A 20,185-nucleotide genomic window follows, 5' to 3' on the forward strand; every position below is an offset into this window, starting at 1 on the left:
ACTATCTGTGACATGTTAAGGAAAGGAAGTTACAAAAACACTTAGTGTCCCAAGATCATTTTTATGTAACTATATATAAATTTAAAATGTACTCATATATATTGTGCTTCTAGAAAGGAGGCTTACCAAAATGCTAATAATTATTACCAATAGGTTGTGGAATTCTGGAAGGTTCTTACTTTCTTCACTATTCTTTTTGAAAACTGCCTGAACCCTCCTTTTCTTGGCGGGGGTCGGGCGTGCAGTCCCGATCCGCGTGATGTACAGAGGTAGAGGGAACGGGCTCTGGCCCCCTCAGCGTCATGTCTTTGGTACCAGCGGCCAGCAATCCGCCGGTTCTATCCTCAAGCGCCGGGACACAGAGCAAAAAAAAAAAAAAAAAAAAAAAAACTGCCTGAATAATGATAAAGCTATTGTTTTGGAAATGAATCTTTAGGAATTCCATGCATAACGTCATGATAAATTTGAAGACTTGGAGGAAAAAACATATGTAACTGGTAATTTGGCTGTATATTCCAAAGCTGAATATGCAACGACCATCGGGATTGGTGAGCAATAAACAGACACTGGCTCACTGTGCCACATACTAGTTGACTCTGTGTAAGTATGTAACCTTTATGAGCTTCCATTTTTCTTGCTAAAAAATAGCTTTTCGTTAGACCTACAAGTTCCTCTCCAGCACCGACATTTTCTCTTCCATTCATTTAACAAATATTCACTGAGCACCTATCACATGAACACTTAAGCATCAGAGACATGTGATGAAGAGTTGAGATGAAGCCTCTGACCCCGTGGAACTGACATTCTAAAGGACATCAAGTAAGAGGAAGACACAGGATGTGTTCAGCTGGTAGGTGCTAAGGTCCAGTGGCGACCGGGAATGGTGAGGGCTCCTCAGCTGCAGGGAAGAGTGGCAAGCACCGAGCAGACCAGGCATTTTTGAGGAGCAAAGTGGCCAGAGTGAGCTGGACTCGGGGACTTTTAAACTGTGGGCCTGAACTCAGAATAGATACCCAGAGCTCAATGCTAATGACTAACCAAAGGGGCAAAATCTTAAGAAACGAGGTATCTGCTCAATCCAAACTCTTCAGAAAGGAGATATTCATAATTTTGGAGATGCAGAAAAGATTCACTTTTGATATTGTCTATGCATTTGGCTGTCATGAATAGAAAACCTAACTCAAAGCTAATATATTTGACCAAAATCATAGGACTAATAATATCAGGACCAGGCATTTATAAATATAAAGATAAATCTTCTAATATTTATAGAAATCCATTGAATTAGGGATTGTTATCCCTGTTTGGACTTGAGGAATCCAAGACTGAAAGAGAGGAAATTAGTCGTCTAAGATCTCGTTGCTTGTGAGCAGAAGAGCTGGGATGTTTGGAGTTCAAGTTCATGGCCTTTCCACCAGATGTAGAATAAAGATTCAAGCCGCCCTCTTCTCACAGATTATAACCAACTAGGAGAAGCCCACACATGCTCTGTCTAGAGAAAAGAGGCAGATTTTAACCAGAAAGCAGCTACATGAGGTCTAAGCACCTCCAGTGGGAGATGAATTCCAATGCAGCCAAGCCGCGCTGGTCAGATATTATCTACTCTTCACATTGCCGTTATTCTCATTGATCGGTACTTAGAGAAAACAGGGTGAGGATGCTTAAGCTGGATCTTATTCACCCTGACAATGAGAGTCTCCAAATTTAATGATTCACTTTGGCGCTGAGGAGAGACCAGTCCAGAGTTGCTGTGAGAATTGCAGACTGTCATTAACAGTAGGAGCTGCTGTTGTTGTGTTAGCCATAAAAAATTAAAGTCTTGATTTCTCTGGGCTTTAAGGCAGGTTTTCAGACAAAGTAGCCAGGGCATAAGGCTTAATGTTAGGATTCCCAGTGTCTCCTTCGCAGGCTGAATGCCTATTTTGTCTTGACTTCTTGGCTATCACTTTCAAAGTGTAGATGCGGTTATTATTTACTCTTCAGACAAAAGAATGGAGTGAGCAATGCTTCATTCTCTGGAGGACTCTCCCTGTGTCTTCTAATAGGCCTCTGGCTCTTCATTCATGTTAGTCCTTTCCTTTCAGTCCTGCTGCCTCATCACCAGATCTGGGTTCTAATGTTGTTTGGGGATCAGCAGAGCAAAGCCAAAACCTGGCCCAGAAGCAGGAGTTCAAATCTTGAGTTCAAATCCTGTTCCCATGCTCACTGTGGAATCTAAGTTAATTCTCTTTATCTTGCTATGATTCTGTAGAGATTAAGTGAACTCATATAGAAAATGTCTGTAACATAGTAGGAGCCCAATATATGTTCAGTTCAGTTCAGTCTCTCAGTCGTGTCCGACTCTTTGCGACCCCATGAATCGCAGCACGCCAGGCCTCCCTGTCCATCACCGACTCCCGGAGTTTCGTTGTTATTATCAACAACCGAATTCTAACCATGTGCCCTAGTCATACATGCCATTACCCATGATGACTCAGATACATCAGACATTGAGAAACACTCCTTTATTGAGACCCTCTCTCCTTTACCCCTGTCATTCTCCACCCCCAGGACATTCTGATGATCTTCCTTTTCCCCTTTCCCTTGTTGTCCTTATCCTCTTTCCTTTGGCTGCACTGCACAGCTTGTGGGATCTAGTTCCTCAGCCAGGGATTGAACCCATGCCCTTGGCAGTGAAAGCACAGAGTCCGAACCACTGGACCTCCAGGGAATTCCCTCCTTGTACTTTTTTGTACCCTTCATAAGTTGACGGTTTTAGTTAAGTAGTCTTGATGGTATCTTTTTACTTACTTTCGCTCTAGAAGAAGCCAAAGTCCATATAATTAAAGTCCAGTCTCTTTATCCACACTTGGAGCACAGCAATGGGAGAAGGTTGGTAATATTATACACTCTTCTGCTCATCAGTGTTACTGCAAAAACACAGTTGCATGCAATAATGAGGAGGGCTTTGCTCTCTTTACAAATTAATGAATTAATAAATGGACCAGGAGAGGGAGCATCAAGTTTGTGAAGCTGCCTTTCTGCACACCTCACACTTCTACTCCCTTGATATTTAACCAGTAATCAGAGTAAAATGGACCATGAAGGGAAGCTATGAAAATCACAGGGTTCTGCTCCAGGCTCGAGACTTAAGATAATTATCTGCAACTTGAATTTCCCAACCTCTGGTAGAAATGAGGTCATCTTGATAGCCATGGCTGAATTGGTCACCCCAGCTTCTAATGCAGGACCTCCATCCAGTTTTCTTTGAGGTGTCGCCCCAGGATACCTAGGAGTCCTGAAAGGATATCTTACGTGGAGACTGAAAAAGTCCACTTCTCAGGGATGTCAGTGCTTCACGAGGTGTCCTCTGGAATCACCACCCACGGACTCCAGTACACGGAGACCGTCAGTCCTCTCTACTGTCCTCTGGGCATAACCACTAAACATACCAGTGTCCCCTCAGGACCAGGTCAGGGCAGGCTTTCATGACAACACAGGAGGCCTCTCATCACTCCAGGGCTCGAATTAGGCCTAGTAGCCTAGGTCCCAAAGTGGAAGTGGCCTATGACCCAGGCCTCAAGGCATCCTATTTCTGCCAGCAGCCCTCTCCCCATAGACTCAGACAAAGTGGTGTTTTGTCCACCTGCACTCCGGATCCCAGAGAGGAGCTGTGGACCTAACAGCCTTTGTACAGACCCCCTACCTCCCCAAACCAGTGAACACCATGTTCACAGATAGCGTGACTCTCAGTGTAAGATCCTCTCTTAAGCCACTGAAGGCAAAATCCTTGCTATCTAGGAGCTTGTTTGATTTTAAATCCTACTGTTTTCTGGAAGCATCCCGGTCTTTCTCCATTCAGATTGTGTAGGACACTTGGAGTAACAAATGGCTAGGCCATCTTAAAGCTCCAGGGCTACAAGAGCAGTTTCCTTTCCCCATCAGCCAAGGGCTGAGGAAACAAGATGAGCACCGCGTGGTCTTGCCCCAGCGGAGCTCAGAGCCCAGTAGGAGGACAGGCAACTTTGTCATTGATTATTCAGGGAAGGATGCCATGAGAACACAGCATTTAGGTTTGGAAACCTAAATCAGACAAAAAGAGTCAAGGAAGGAGACTTCAAGAAGAATAAATGTTTGGGGATGTGTTTTGAAGAACAAAAGAAGTTAGCTAAATAACAAAATGTGAGATGGAAAGGGATTTGTGTGAAAGTGATACATGAGGAAAGGCTTGCTTAGTTTTAGCAGTTATGGGTAATTCCACAGTTTCCTAGGAAAGGTAGCTATTATTTATCAGACCAAAGATTTCTGTTACTAGGATGGGGGTACGGTGAGGAGGAAGGATGTACTAGCTCCTTTAACATTTCCCTCAAGGGGACCACATTTAAGCTTAAGCTACTGGAGAATTACTAGTGTTAATCAAAGGTAAGCATTTATAAAATGAAGGATAACATCTTATAGCTGCTCTTCAATTCCTTAAAAAAAAAATCTAAAGATGAAAAATGTCTTGTTGTAAGCCACAGTGTGCTTGCCCAACAAGATTGGAATTTTCCTTGAACTTGAGGGCTTGACTTTCTCAGGAAACCTCTCTCTGGTCCCACACTAGGTCAGACCTTGCACTTGTACACACTAGAGTCCTGTACTGTTCTTTATCCCAGTTCATGAAAAATGTGTATGTGTGGGTGTGTGCATGTGTGTGAGATTCAGTTGTTCTACCTCCTAGGAGTACAATCTTAATCTGTTTTCTCTCTGCTCTATCATCAGTGTCCAGCACAATGTCTGACACAAAATACATGCTAGATGTGTTGATTCTGCGGCTCCTGCCATTGTGTACTGTTCTGTTGTGATTTTCACTATTAGAATTTTGTCTCTATGGAGAAAACAAGAATTGTGTTAGGAGGAGGAGAAAGCTATAGTCATTCAGGTTAGCTGATATGACCTGGTCATATAAGAGGTTAAGGGTCACGGGGGTATTTAGAGCTCTCAGAGCCAATTGCCAGGTAAGAGGCCGTCACTTAGAACAGAAGCTTTCAAGTGATGTCCAGGATGAAAAGAATAATAGGTTTGTTTTTTTCCAAGGGACATAAGCTATGGCAGACACACAGGACCAAATACATTATTTACAGGGTCCAGTGCAAAATGCCAATGCAAGGCCTCTTGCTCAGAAAGTATCAAGAATTTCAAGACAGTGACAGAAGAGCATTTACACAAGTGCAGGGCCTTTGTGTGACTACACAGACTGTATACCCACTGTAATAGGGAAGAAAACACTGGCTCCTATTAGATCTGTTCCTTTTCACTTTAATCTTTGTGTTCTGTTGCCCAGGAGCTTAGTCCTGGTGGCCCTGCTTTTGTAAAAGAATGTTGCCTATAGGCTGAAATATACAGGAGAGACTATTCTCAAGGCTCTGACCTTTAAGAGTCCATCCATACAGAGATGAAAAGTTGCAGGATAGAGAATAACATTTGCCTTGTTGGAGGTCTACATGAACATTATGAACTGTGTGGACTGCTACAAGAATAGAGAATTCTTACAAGAATTTTGCAACAACTAACCATGCCCCTCTCTCAAGCTGCCTTTAAAAGTGCTTTGCTGAGGGTCTCCCTGGTGGCTCAGTGGTAAAGAGTCTGCCTGCCACTGCAGGAAACACAAGTTTGATCCCCGATCTGGGAAGATCCCGCATGCCATAGAACAGCTAAACCCATGTGCCACAGCTACTGAGCCTGTGCTCTGAGAGCCTGGAAAGCAAAACTGTTGAGCCCACATGCATCAACTATTGAAGCCTGCGTGCCTGAGAACCTGTATTCCGTGCACTGCAACTAGAGAGTAGCCCCTACTCACCACAGCTAGAGAGAAGCCCTCACAGCAATGCACAGCCGTAAATAAATAAATCTAATTATTTTTTTAAGTGCTTTGCTGAAACCCTGTGAGGAGTTCGGGGGTTTTGAGACATGAGCCACCTGTCTCTTTGCAAAGCCCTGGGGTAAATCTTTCTCTGCCCCAAACTCCGACTTTTCAGTTTGTTTGGCTTCACTGTGCATTGGGCACACGAACTTGCGTTCAGTAACACCATGAAGCTGGCCTTACAAACATTTATAGTTAATAAATAAAATCTGAGCATGAGTTTATAGTTTCCTGTGGGAAAATTGAGCAGTTTTGTATGGGAGGGGGTGTGACTTAAATATCCAGACGTATTTCCTTCCCTGCACATTGAGGTTTTTCTTCAAAAGGTACCAGGTCCTTCTGCCCCTTAATTCCATGGGACCATCTCTCTGTTTCCAAAAGATCTATGGCACACTGGTTTGCCCCTCCGCAAACAGCCCTGATATTCTTACTATCTTGCAATGCCCACTTACTCCACAGCTGAGAAGATCTGGCCTGGATTTGAGGCTCCACAGTTCAAAAAGCATGGATTTTGAAGCCAAAATGGGTTCAAATCCCAGCTCCACCACTTACAGCTCAGCCACTTAGAGCAAATTAGTTACTCTCCTGGTTTTCTCATCTCTAGATGAGAACGATGTTAATAACACCTAGCCTAATAGGGTGGCTCTGAGGAATAAAGACGTAAAAAGTGTGACCGGCTTAACCCAACCAAACTAGGGCACATCCACGTTTTGCAGTATCTCTCTGCTTAAGTCCAAAGCTGAACCGAGGAAAGAGGAGCGCCCTCAGGCCAGGAAACCCCAGCTCTGTTTGCTTCCTCCGTCACTGAACCCTATAAATAACTTGGCTAAGTCACCGGATCCCGGCTCCCTGAGAGTCGCAGTTTCTCTGGGTGCAGAAGGAGGGAGTTGCTGCAGGTGGTCCCTCCCGCTGGATCATTCGTTTGGGCTTTGGTCTGAATTTTCCTTCTACCTCCTAAAGCATCCCGGGACCGTGCCGAGCACCCGAACTCGCCCAGCCTGGTCGCAGGGCCTCCCTAGGGCGCGGCCCCCTCTGGTTCCCCGCCGGGGCCCGCGCAGCCCCGCCCCGGAGCCACCCGCCCCCACCCACCCTCCTCCGGCGAGCGGGTCAGCCGGAGCCCACTCGCCCGCGCCCGAGCGGCAGTCACGACTGTGCGGTCGTCGCCGAGGTGGCCGCGGGCGCGGCGGGGCGGGCGCGCTCTCCCCCAGCCCGGGCGGGTGCCGGGGAGGTGGGCAGGGCCGGGGCGGGGGCGAGGCCGCAGGAGGGCGCGGCGGCGCCTCGGCGAGGATGGGAGTCCCCGGCCTCAGAAGCTGAGCGAGCCTGCGCGCGGCGGGGAGGGCGCTCCAGCGGGAGGCGAGCCTCGCTGTTCCTCCGGGAGCCCAACACCGTTCCCGCGCCGCCACGATGATCCCCCCGAGCGGCGCCCGCGAGGACGGCGTGGACGGGCTGCCCAAGGAGACGGCGAGCGCCGAGCAGCCGCCCTCTCCTGCATCCACCGGCAGTCAGGAATCCAAGGTACCGCGCACGCTTGCCCCAAGAGAACACAAACTCACTCCTCTTCCTCTCTGTCCACCTTTGTTTCCTCCCCACTGGCGCTGGCGCCGGAGGCTAAGACGCTTCCCTAGTTCTTCTCAAGGACTGTACTCCCTTGAGACTTGAATGTCCGGCAGGACTCGCTGCTAGCGATGCTGGACCACGTCGCTGGGGACCCAGTCTTCTTGTCCGCACGGCCCCGGGGCGTTGCGCTGGGCTCCTACCCTGCGAGCACCCGCAGTTCACAGTGGCTCCGGGTTCGGATCGCTTTCCTGGGTGGTGGTGGCGTGCTTGTTCTGTGCCTTGAACCTTCATGTGCCTAAAGCGCGTGTGGGTATTAGGTGGCTTCTGAAGGCTGAGGGACAGACAGCCCAGGACACTCCTCCAGAAAAGCCGGGGCATTTGCGAACCAGCAAAGGTTCGCCTGTATCCCAAGGGCCTGAGACCCTTAGGCTAACCGAACTCATCCCTAACCTCGGATACCACTGATTTCAGAAAAATTAGGGAAATGCTACCTTCTCGAGAAAGTTGATGTTCCTCTCGTGGAAGTTAATCCTCGAACTTAAACTCCCTTTTGTGAGAGCTACACTGACATACACAAAACCAGCCCGCGGCACTTCTGTCCCTGTTACACTTACTCCCAGACGTTCGCGGGTGCCAGGCGCATGTTTGGAAATCTTGGAAGAGGATCAAGTAAAATGCGGCTGCTAGCTGTGCGATGCCAAATGGCATCTCAGTCGGGAGTAAAAACCATAAGATGGAGTTTGTAGTTATATGGATTCTTTAAGTGCAGGGCTCCTGGCTCTTTTTCCAGATCTCCTTGTGGGTTCCCTGGGTGTCTTTGGAATGTGGGGCAGTTCTTGTGGAGGAATGAAGGAAAGGAGGATGCCAGTGTGGAGAGCAGGTCAGATGGGGCCAAGAAGAGTCTTCTTTTCTGCCTTCACACCCATCCCTGGAAGCCATTGACAAATCAGCAGGCTCACAAGCAGAGCTAAGTGACTCCCATCCTAAGTGATCCTGCCGGCTGGACAGTATCCCAGCCTCTGCAAGTTAACCATCAAAGATACTAATCCAAGATGGAAAGCTTGGCATTATCTTTATTTTGGGGGCAAATGTCTGACCTGGAACATGTGTGTCAACTTTTCTAAAACTTAACTATAAACAGGAACAAAAACCCCACCTTCCAGAATCATTGAGAGGCATAGAGAGATGACCTAACACCTATCCAGTACAGTGTGAGGACTCAATCCTGTTCACTGTTTTCCTTCCTGAGATAAGGAGATGGGATCCATCTCACCACAGACAATTCACTCCAAATGGGTCTCACAACCCCCACACACGGACCACTGCCCCTCTAATCAGAAGTTACTGGCTCTCTATCATTGTGCATCATTGACCTAATTCACCTAAGTGATACGGGGTAGTGGGCACTTCACAGGTGATCTAGAATACTGGAAATGAATGTAACTAAACTCAAGACTGAAACTAATAATCAGCTTTTTTAATTGGGCCTGTTGCTCTGCAGTAGGTATGTTCTGGAAGGGGCTTAGCATTTGATTTTATAGCAGCATGGTTCAAACACACTGTATGGGCTTGCTATTTATAGTTACCCTAATGTAAATTCTTTGGCAAAACAAAGACTACATATGTAATACCCATCATTATCCACCAATTTATCTGGCTTATGGTTTCAGACTTGTACACGTCAGTTTTTCTCTATGTGTATTTATATATTCCTAAATTTGCTGTCACAGCTTAGGTGTTCTTGATCAGTGGAGACAGGCTATGGGGGGTTGTCCATGAACCCCAGGAAACTAAGTGCAAAGTAGTGTGCCTGAATGTGGAATTTTTTTGGCATAGTGCTTGTGATACTCTCCAAGGGGCCAATGCTTCTCAAAAGGGCTAAACTGCCGATGTGGAGGCTGTGTGGTAGGGAACAGCAGGATGGCAAGAAACAGGGACAGAGGCAAGCTCTATTCATTCTGCACCAGGAGCGCCACATTTGAAAGTTTATTGGCATTTACAAGGATCTTCCATCTGACAATGAGTGTCTGGAGTGTCTGGTAGGAGAACGTGGACAGCTAGTCATCCCATATTACTCCCCTCTGAAGTGATCTGTTTGTCAAAATACTGTGTGGGACAGGCATAGTTCAGCCCTTCTGGACAGTAACCTTTCTCAAGAAGGACTTTTGAAATTCATTTTTTCTTTTATTTTATTAAAGTCTGATTGACTTACAGTATTGTATTAGTTTCAAGTATACAACATAGTGATCCAGTGTTTCTCTAGATTAGTCATCATACAAAGTTAGTCATCATACTCAGTGTTATTGACAGTATTCCCTGTGCTGTACATAGCACCCTGTGACTTACTTATTTCATAACTAATAGCTTGTACCTCTTAATCCCCTTCAACCTCTTTGACTCATTCACCCCACCTCCCTCCCCTCTGGTAACCACTGGTTTGTTCTCTGTATCTACGAGTCTGTTTCTGTTTGGTTATATTTGCTCATTTGTTTTGATTATTAGATTTCACTCTACATTTTTAAAATAACTTTTTTTCTCTCCTGATAAGAGTAACAACTACTTTGTGGAAATCTGAAAAGTCCTGAAAAAAAAAAGAGAAGGAAAAAATCACCCATTAGTCACAATCCAGAGGCAATTACTGATAATGTCTTGGTTGTTTATTTGCCTTTTCTCATTGTTTTTTTATATTTACCCAGTTGAGAGAACAATGGTAAGCATCTACTGGGTGCTTGCTGGGTGTCAGACACAACTTGACCCTTCATAATAACCCTGTGAGGGATATTGTGCTGTTATTTCTGTTTTATGGATAGGGAAGTGAAAGCTCAGAATGGGTAGGTGACTTCCGCTTGATTGTATAGTGAGTTGATTGACACAGCAATGACAGGATCCCGGGCCTCATGACTCTGGAGAACAAGTTTTTGACCACCGTGCTGCTGTCTTTTATGCCCGTGTCCTGTCTTAGGTTCTATACTGTTTCGCCCAACATCCTAACCAAGTATTTTCTATGCCACTAAAAGCCATTTGCAACTGTGTTTTGTTCTTCCCAAGAAATCCTTGAAAATAAATTGAGCCACATTATGAGGTAAAATGATTAAAGACCAACTCTTTTCCAGCTTCTTTGATTTTTCTACTCTTTCCCCAGAAGTATATTTACGGAAGTGATTAAATGGAACTTCACAGAACCATCTGGAAAACTTGACCACGATGAACCCTTTAGTCTAGAGGGGCCATTAGGGGAGAATGATAATGATTCAGTGCCTTCAGCACATAAAATGTTTCTGGAATGCCATTTTCTCTGCAGATTCCTTGGAATGCTAAATCAAATATAAGAATAGGAAACACTGGAGATGATCTACTCCGGGTATTTTTTAAATAATGGATAATTTTATTGTGTACATTTATTTTATTATGGAAAACTTCAACACACACAAGCAGAGAAAACACTATGAAGAACCATCATGTACCTAATCACCTGGTTCTACCAGTTATCAATTCATGGACAGTCTTTGCTTCATCTGTAACCCCCACCAGTACCTCCACCCTTCCTTACACACACTGATTCATTTTGAAACAAATTCCAGACATCAAGGGTCTTCCCAGGTGGTAAAAGAATCTGCCTGCCAGTGCAGGAGATGCAAGGGACATGGGTTCGATCCCTGGGTTCAGAAGATCCCCTGGAGGGGGCATGGCAACCCATTTAGTATTCTTACCTGAAAAATCCCATGGCAGAGGAACCTGGCAGGCTACAGTCCATGGGGTCACAAAGAGTCGGATGTGACTGAGCATGTGTGCACACACCAGACACCAAAGCATTTCATTCGTATGTATTTACAGTTGTATCTCTAAAGAATAAGGGCTCTTTTCATAAACATGACTATAATCCTATTATCACACACTGGAGGTGTTTTAAATCATGGGTCAGTATAGTCTTTGGAGGTCTACAAATTGTCTTTGGAATACCTGTGAACAGCCAGAACTTTCAAAATTGCTCATGTACGTGTATATGTGCATCATCTAGGGAAGGGATCCATAGCTTATACCAAATCAGTAAAGTGCTCATAGCTTTCCCAGTTTACTTAAATATTCTCTCTCTTTTTTCCCTCTGTCAAGTAAATGGAGGCCCAGAGAGAAGCAATGAGTTGCCTAAGATCACAAAGGTAGTTACTGACAATAACCCCAGCTAAGAACCTGGCTAGGGCCGTGGATGCTGTGCTGTTCTTAGTCGCTCGGTCGTGTCCTACTCTTTGTGACCCCATGGACTGTAGCCCACCAGGCTCCTCTATCGATGAGGACTCTCTAGGCAGGAATACTGGAGTGGGTTGCCATGCCCTCCTCCAGGGAATCTTCCCAACCCGGGGATCCAACCCAGGTCTCCTGCATTGCAGGCGGATTCTTTACCATCTGAGCCACCAGGAAAGCCCAGGAATAGTGGAGTGGTAGCCTATCCCTTCTCAAGGGGATCTTCCTGACCCAGGAACAGAACTGGAGTCTCCTGCATTGCAGGCAGATTCTTTACCATCTAAGCTACCAGGGAAGCCCAGGGCCTTAGATACCCCAGCACAGTTTCCTCAGAGTAAATTCCAGTAAGCACAAGTTATAATGTAGTTTATGTGGTTTTGTTTTTTCATAAAATTAGTTGAGTTGAAAGAGTTTCAGAGCCACTAATGAACCTCACCCCTCTATCTTTCCACTAACTATCTCAGAAAGACCACAATCTAATTCATTGTCTAAGTGTTTGACAGAGATCATTGACTACTAAGAAAAATTTCATGTTTCAGCTTCCTTTATTGCAGTGAATGTCTCTTTTTATACTGACTTATTGACAATGTAGAAACCTTACTGGAGTGTCGCATGGAGTTTGGTATGGATTCCCTTTACCATCACTTATATGACACAAGCTCACGTTTTGATTATGTGAAGGGATTATAGGTTTTGAGGACAAATAAACAAGCTTTCAGATCTTTTCTTATCCGTGCCATCTTTGTGTCAACGGGGAAGCTGCCTAACCTCTTTGAGTCTCAGCTTCCTAAAATCTAGAATGAGGATGCTAATTCCCTATTGCCATGGTTTTTTTGGTAAGGTCTGAGAATATGTAAAACATCCAATATGTTGAAAGCCTTTGTAAGCATAAAGCACTGTTTGCTTTTTCTTCTTGCTTCAAATTAGATGACTCTGTCACTGGCCAACAGCAGATTTCATCATTGGGAAAATTTCAGTAATCAAAACTGACATTCTTATAGTATAACTGAATTTTCCTCCCTCTGCACTTTCAGTTATACTGCTGACTCCAGTGAGATTTCATCTTAGCTGTGTTGCATCCCCAAGAAGCTAAGCCATAGACTCCCTGGCAAGTGACTTTGATTTTAAAAGGTTGATTTAAGCCACCTAGGGTCCCACTGGAACCATGGACCAGTGTCCCCTCATTCCAGAATGGTTCTCTCTGAACCTGGATGACCCTCTAAGCTAGCAAGAAGCAATCCCTAACAATGAAGATGTGCCCTGCATCTCCCAGAAAAGTTTCTCTGTCCGTTAATCAGAAACTGTGTATGGATTGCCTACTTTGTGGCCAGCTAACCCATTACACATATATGAAGCTATTATTGATAGGAATTTAACTTCTAACTTCTACTCAGGGGGGAAGATGAAAGAAAATGGAACCCTGGCCTTGCATTCAAATCCTCTGGCGAGTTCCAGAACATAGGCTAGACCTGCTAAATGGAAATCTGTGAGTGAAAGTCCCAGGAATCAGTATTTTTATAAAGCTTCCTTGTACAGCCAAATTTAAGAAACACTTGTCTAGACTGAAAAAAATAGAAGGTCAAAGAAAGCAGGATTTTTTCCCTTCCAACCAAGATGCTTGAAGGAACCATTTGTATTTTCTTTCTCTTCTTCTTCACTTCCCATTTATACTTTAATCCAAATGATGGCTCTGGAAAAGGTAATCTACTGTTTCCTCCCTTCTGTCAAAGAATCCAAGTGTTGCTCAGATGTAGCTAGATTTATGGGGTTGACTATGTCCATATTATTTTCATGATTGTAAAAGTAATAAGTTCTAAATGTAGAAAACTGGAAAGCAGAGAAAATATAAAAATGCATTTATCACGTAATGACCTAGACAGGGACTTCCCTGGTGGCTCAGATGGTAAAGAATCCACCTGCAATGCAGGAGACCTGGGTTGGATCCCTAGGTTAGGAAGATTCCCTGGAGGAGGGCATGGCAACCCCCTCCAGTATTCTTGCCTGGAGAATCCCCATGGACAGAGGAGCCTGGCAGGCTACAGGCCATGGGGTCACAGAGTCTGACATGACTGAGTGACTAAGCACAGACCTAGACATAAGAACTGTTAAGTTTTTGCTGTATTCCTTTATACACACACTCACACACACATTCTTGAAACAAAATTGAAATGGTGGCTTCCCTGGTGGCTCAGCAGTAAATAATCCACCTGTAATGCAGGGGTTGCAGGAGATGCAGGTTTGATTCCTGGGTCAGGAAGATCTGGAGGAGGTCATGGCAAACCACTCCAGTATTCTTGCCTGGAGAATCCCATGGACAGAGGAGCCTGGCGGGCTACAGTCCATGGGGTCGCAGAGTCTGACAGGACTGAAGCAATTTAGCACGCACACACACACACACAGATGCATGTTATATTTTTTCTTCTACGTAATGTTGTACAGAGTTTTCTTCTACTCTCTGATTAAGTATTAAAGATGGTACATTTCATTGCTGTACTGTATCTATTTCATCAGTCTCTTCTAATTATAGTTTAGATTCTTAGCTTTCATGCTTTAAAAAATATTGAAATGGGCATCCTGATACCTCAGCATTGGAATACATTTCTGATTAGAGTCATGGGAAGTGGAATTACTAGGTCTGGTTATAAACACTTCAGAGATCTTTTACTCTCACTGATACAGTGCTCTCTAGAAACATATATCATACCTTTTCTTCTTGTAAACTTTTTAGTGAAAGGTGTACACATGATAAGATTACAAATTAATGAATTTTCAGAAAATAAATTACTGGTTTGTATGTAACCAACACAAAAATAAAAAAATAGAATGTTATCAGTACCCAGGAATCTCTCTCATACCCTTTTTTGTCACTAGCTCCCCAAAAGTAAATAAATTTTTGATTTCTCACAATGTAAATTAATCTTCCTTATTTTTGAACTTTATAAGTGGAATCATACAAAGTACACTCTTTTATGTCTGGTTTCTTTCACTTAGCATTATGTTGTGAGATTCATCTATGCTATCACATGTAGCCATGGTTTTCCATTTTTGTTGCTGTATAGCATTCCACTATATAAATAGACCACTATTTAACTGTTCTATTGATGGTGGAATTTGGATTGCTACTTGGTTTTGTCTGCTAGGAGGTGTACTGCTTTGACCGTTCTTATACGTATTCCTTGTGGCACTTTTATTTTCAAGTGTATACCTAGGGGCAACATTGCTTGGGCTGCAGGATATGCCTAAATTGATAGTGGATACTATCAACTTTCCAAAGTGTCTGTGCCGATTCATAATCCCAGCAACAATGAAGAGGAGTTCCATCTGATCCTTATCCCACCAACATTTGCTATTGTCTGTATTTCTCAGTTCAGCCATTCTCATAGGTGATTAGTGGTGTTGTGCCATGGTTTTAACTTGAATGTCCCCAGTGACTAGTGAGCTAAGCATTTTTAATACATTGGGGCACTTGAATGTCCTCTTATGAAGCAGTTACTCAAATCTTTTGTCTATTTTCCTATTAGGCTATATGTCATTTTTTAATTGGTAGGAATTCTTTACATATTCTAGATCCAAGTACTTTTAGAGATAAATATGTTTTAGGTATCTCTTCCCATCCTGTGGCTTATCTCTTTTCTTTATTATTTTTTTATATCTTATTTATTTATTTATTTGGCTGTGTCGAGTCTTGGTTGAACTGCAACGCTCGGGATCCTCACTGCACCATGCAGGATCGTTGCAGCACACTGACTCTCTACTTGTGGTGCTCGGGCTTAGTCGCTCCACAGCATGTGGGACTTTAGTTCCCCGACCAGGGATTGAATTCACATCCCCTGCATTGTGAGGCAGATCCTTAACCACTGGACCACCAGGAAAGTCCCAAAAACTCTTCTTCAATGAGGTCAGTTCATTCAGTTTCTTGCTTACATGCTTTTTGTGTTCCCCTTTGGAACCCATGGATGGAGAAGCCTGGTAGACTACATTCCATGGGATCGCAAAGAGTCGGACACGACTGAGCAACTTCACTTTCACTTTCACTTGGAACCTTTGCCTACCCCAAAGGCATGAAGGTATTCTCTTATATAATTTCTTAGGAATGCTATTGCTTAGCCTTTCACACATAGGTCTATAATCCTTTTGAAGTTGCCAAGGTGTGAGGTAGGGGTCAAGATACATTATGACACTGCACTGCTGCCTTTGCCGTACATCAGATGGCTGTATTTTTTATTTATGTAGAGATGGCTGTTCTGCCTCATTGGTCTATTTGTCTGTCCTTGTACAAGTACGGCACTGACTTAAATATAATGGCCTTATTAAAAAGTCTTGGTATCTGGCAGAATAAGCCTTCTAGCTTTGCTCTGCTTTTTCAAAACTGTTTTGGTTATTTGGGGCCCCTGAAATTTCCATATATTAATACATTTTAGAATCAGTTAATCAGTTTCTACCAAAACACCTGCTAGGATATTGGTTGGGGTTGCATTAAATCTACACATCCATTTGGAGAGAATAGACATCCTCCTACTATTAGTTCTTCCAATAATAGTGCCCACTGCACAGAGATTGCTTCCATCAAGTGCCCCAGGGCATCATTACCTGAGAACCTAGTTCTATGCTACTTTTCTTCATTTGAGGGATTCTCAAACCAAGTTGTGTTGTGTAAATTTAAACTTCAAATCTATGTGAAGGCAGATCCATGATTATGATTCCCAGGGGATAATTGTTTGTTTGTTGTCCACCTTATGTCTCTACTAAGATTTCTTTCTCATCGACCTGACCTGATTTGGTGAGAGATTTGTTTCTTTTTCATTCTTTCTTTTCAAATCTTCTGTCTATGTAGGCAGTAAAACTCAATCTTCCAAAGATATTTTTTATTTGAGTTAAAATATGCATAACATAAAATTTGCCTTCTTACCAATTTTTAAATGGTTACATATGAAATGTAATTTTATGTGGCATTAAATACATTCATATGTTGTGTGACTATCACCATCTTCAGAACTTTTTACCGGCCCAAACTGACGCTCTGTACCCATTAAACAGTTATTCCCTGTCTCCTCCTCCCTTTATCTCCTGGCAACCACTGTTCTGCTCTCTGATACTCTATGAATGCGACTATTCTAGGTACCTCCTCTATGATGAATCATATAATATTTTTCCCTTTGTACCTGGCTTATCTCACTTAGCATAAATCTTCTAGGTCCATCTGTATTGTGGTATAAGTCAGAATGTCCTTTTTTAAGACTGAGTAATGTTCTGTTGTGTATATATAACACATTTTCTTTGTCTACTCATCCATCAGTGAACTATTGTAAATAATGCTGCTATGAACTCGGGTGTACAATTATCTGTTCAAGTCCCTGCTTTCATTTCTTTTAGGTATATAGCCAGAAGTGAGACTGCTGGATTACATGGTAATTCTATCTTTAATTTTTTGAGGAATCACCATTCTGTTCTCAAAGATGGCTGTGCCATTTTAGATTTCCACCTGGAATGAACAGGATTCCAGTTTCTCTACATCTCACCAACACTAGTTATTTTCTGGGTTTTTTTTTTAACCCAAAATAGGTATGAGATGCTATCTCATTGTCGTTTTCATTTGCATTTCCCTAATGATTAGTGTTGTTAAACATCATTTCATGTTGGTGATCTGTGTACTGTTGGTCATCTGTGTATCTTCTTTGGAGAAATGTCCATTCAAGGCCTTTGCCCATTTTTAGTTGAGTTGCTTTCCTTTTTTGTTAGTAATTTTTGTTATTCATAGCCTTTTATTAGTAACTTTGAAGGGCGGTGATATATTGAAATTTTTTATTATTTTATTAAAGTTATTCACTAGAATACTTATTTTTATATTTTTTCTTTTACAAATTTTATATTCATGTCCTTGTCTGTTTTAATAGAGCACTTATTTCCTATTAATTTTCAAAAAGTTTTATAAATACTGAAATCATGATCTTTCATATACGTTAACATTTTTCCAGATTGAAATTTCAATTTTATTGCATTTTCAACATAGCAGATTTTGTTTTTTATGTTGTTAAATGTCTCAGATTTATTTAACTATGGCTTCTTTCCTCCATCTATATTTAGAAAGGTCTTCTACACCTGGCAACAAGTAAATATTAAACTATATGTTTCTCTAGCTCCTTATTACATACTTTTTACTTTCATCACTTTAATCCATCTGGAATTTGTTACTATGTGGTAAGGAAGAGCTTTTAATTTTTTCCTGAATGAGTACTTCTAAAACTATTTGTTGAACAACTCATTTTTTCACTGATTTGAAGTGTTACATCTATTATGTAATAAATGATAATATGTACTAGGTTCTTTTTTGTAATCATCTGTTATTTCTAATGATTGTGCATTTATTACTATGCTGTACTTTGACATTACAATAATGTTTTAATCATTGTAGTTTTATATAATACTGATAATTGATAATACAATTTTATCAATTTTATTTATTTCTTTAGCTGTACTCACCTTTTTGATTTTCCATGCAGTTATAAATATAATATTTTGAAAGTAATTGCATGAAATTTTTAAGATCATTTCAATGAAATCTTTACATATAATGAAGATTTATCACCCAGGAACATAATATATATAGTTATTGAAATGTCTTTTATGTCACTCACAAATGCTTAGGAATTTTCTTCAAGTACTTTTTGCCCGATCCTCTGTTAGCTATTTCCTAGGTATTTAATACTAGTTTTATATTAATTTTGCCATCTAATATCTTTTAGATTCCATTTCTTATTCATTAACAAGGAGGTAGAGTGTTGCTTACTGATTCAGAGTGTGTCCTCTGGAGTCAGAAGCAGCTGTGTTCTCCTCTCACTGTGAGGCTTTGTGATGCTGCCTCCCAAGCTTCCCTGACCTTCACTTCCCGGAGCCTCTCTGTCCTTGCTGTACAGTGAGCACAGTAATGCCCTTCTGTGTGCGGCACTGTCAGTAGGTTAGGTTAATGGTGTATCCCAAGTGCCTAACACAGTGCGTGGCACAGAGTAAGGCAATGTTAGCTGTTATTATTTGATTATCATAAAATCTATAATAATTTTGCCTCTCTAACTATAATTCTCTCTTTTAGCAGGTGGGGGAATAGGCTAGGTAGGGACACGGTATTATTTCATTAGATACCCCAAAATATGGTAAATATTAGTGGAGGTATTGAGCGAGTACCTAACTAACTTTGCTGCCAAAGTTTTGCTGTGAGTGTCCATTGTGTATAGGTGTATATTGTGCAGTGTTGGTGCTAAGGGGTGCTCTTAGATTGATTGACTCTGAAGTTACTCTCCAAGCCACTGCAAATTTACACATTCAGCCTGAGAAACATTAGGTGGTAATTTGCAACTTTAACTTTAAAAACAAATCCATTTCCAACTAAATCATTCTTTAAGTCTTTCTTCTACATGAATTCCAGACTTCCCACTCTATTTGTGATTAAACTGAGTCAGTGTTTCTTATGTTAAATTTGGGTAATCTTCTTAGCTTACTAAGAATTTCCACTAGGAATGGACGTGGAATTGTTTCAAATGACTTTTTGGCAAGAATCAAGGTAATCATGTGATTTTTTTTTGTCCTTTGGCCTCTTTATGTGATGGATTATATTAATAGATAGCCTAAATTAAACTCTTCTTACATTCCTGGAAATGGTCCCACTTGACCATGGGGATTTTCTTTTAATAAACTGCTAAGTTTTGATTGCCAATACTTTATTATTTTTATATCTATATACATAAGAAAGATTGTTCTTTAACTGTCATTTTGTGTCCTCTGGTCAGACTTTATTTTTAAGGATATACCAAGTTTTAAAAATTTATTGGGAAGATATACATGGATATTTTTGTTTTGTTCTTTTTGTCTTTTTCCCCTGTGAAACAGTTTGTAGAGCCTAAATCTCCACTTTGAATGTTTGAAAAAAGAAAAAATGAAACATATCTAAACCTAAGAAAGATGGCGCTAAGTCGTGTCCAACTCTTGTGATCCAATGAACTGTAGCCTGCCAGGCTCCTTTGTCCATGAGATTCTCCAGTCAAGAATACTGGAGTGGGTTGCCATTTCCTTCTCCAGGGAAACTTCCAACCCAGGAATTGAACCTAGACCTCCTGCATTGCAGGCAGATGCTTTACCGACTGAGCTACCATGGGAAGCCATGTCTAAACCTAGCACCTATTTTAAAATAAATTTTGAAGACATTTTTATATTTTTTATTCTGTTGTCTTTTTTCTAAATTGACATGAATCAGTGGTGGTAACTTGTATTTTGCCAGCAAATTATTTCACTTAAATCGTCAGAACATCTCTGGATTAATTGTTATAGGACCACCCTGGCACCTTCCTTCAATTTCATTTCTTTCTCACTCAGTTTCTAGCAGGCTTCCTATGTGTTCCTATCTCCTGAAAACCCTCTTATGGTGGTTCTCTGTGTTCATATAACAGTGGTCCCTTAGATCTGGATCTGGAATCAGGAAGTCAAATATCAGTACTCACATTTCCTCCTTATCTAGAG

General features: G+C 42.1%; 1 protein-coding gene and 1 non-coding gene across 4 annotated transcripts in view; both read left to right on the forward strand.

Annotated features, from left to right (window-relative positions):
* Positions 1 to 213: 213 nt before the first annotated feature.
* LOC122683371 lies at positions 214 to 362 on the forward strand. The gene has a single exon (XR_006337718.1). It is a non-coding gene; the product is annotated as a small nucleolar RNA SNORA57 (small nucleolar RNA).
* A 6,652-nt stretch (positions 363 to 7,014) lies between these two features.
* Positions 7,015 to 20,185, forward strand: part of STAC (SH3 and cysteine rich domain) — a 111,913-nt gene continuing 98,742 nt past the window's right edge. For all 3 annotated transcript variants that reach the window (XM_043886400.1, XM_043886401.1, XM_043886402.1), the window contains exon 1: positions 7,015 to 7,396. In XM_043886400.1, the coding sequence (XP_043742335.1) occupies positions 7,286 to 7,396 (111 nt within the window). In that variant the 5' untranslated portion in view covers positions 7,015 to 7,285. The remainder of the gene's footprint in view (positions 7,397 to 20,185) is intronic.

Source organism: Cervus elaphus, chromosome 24 (genome assembly GCF_910594005.1).
Source record: "Cervus elaphus chromosome 24, mCerEla1.1, whole genome shotgun sequence".
Lineage (NCBI taxonomy): Eukaryota > Metazoa > Chordata > Mammalia > Artiodactyla > Cervidae > Cervus > Cervus elaphus.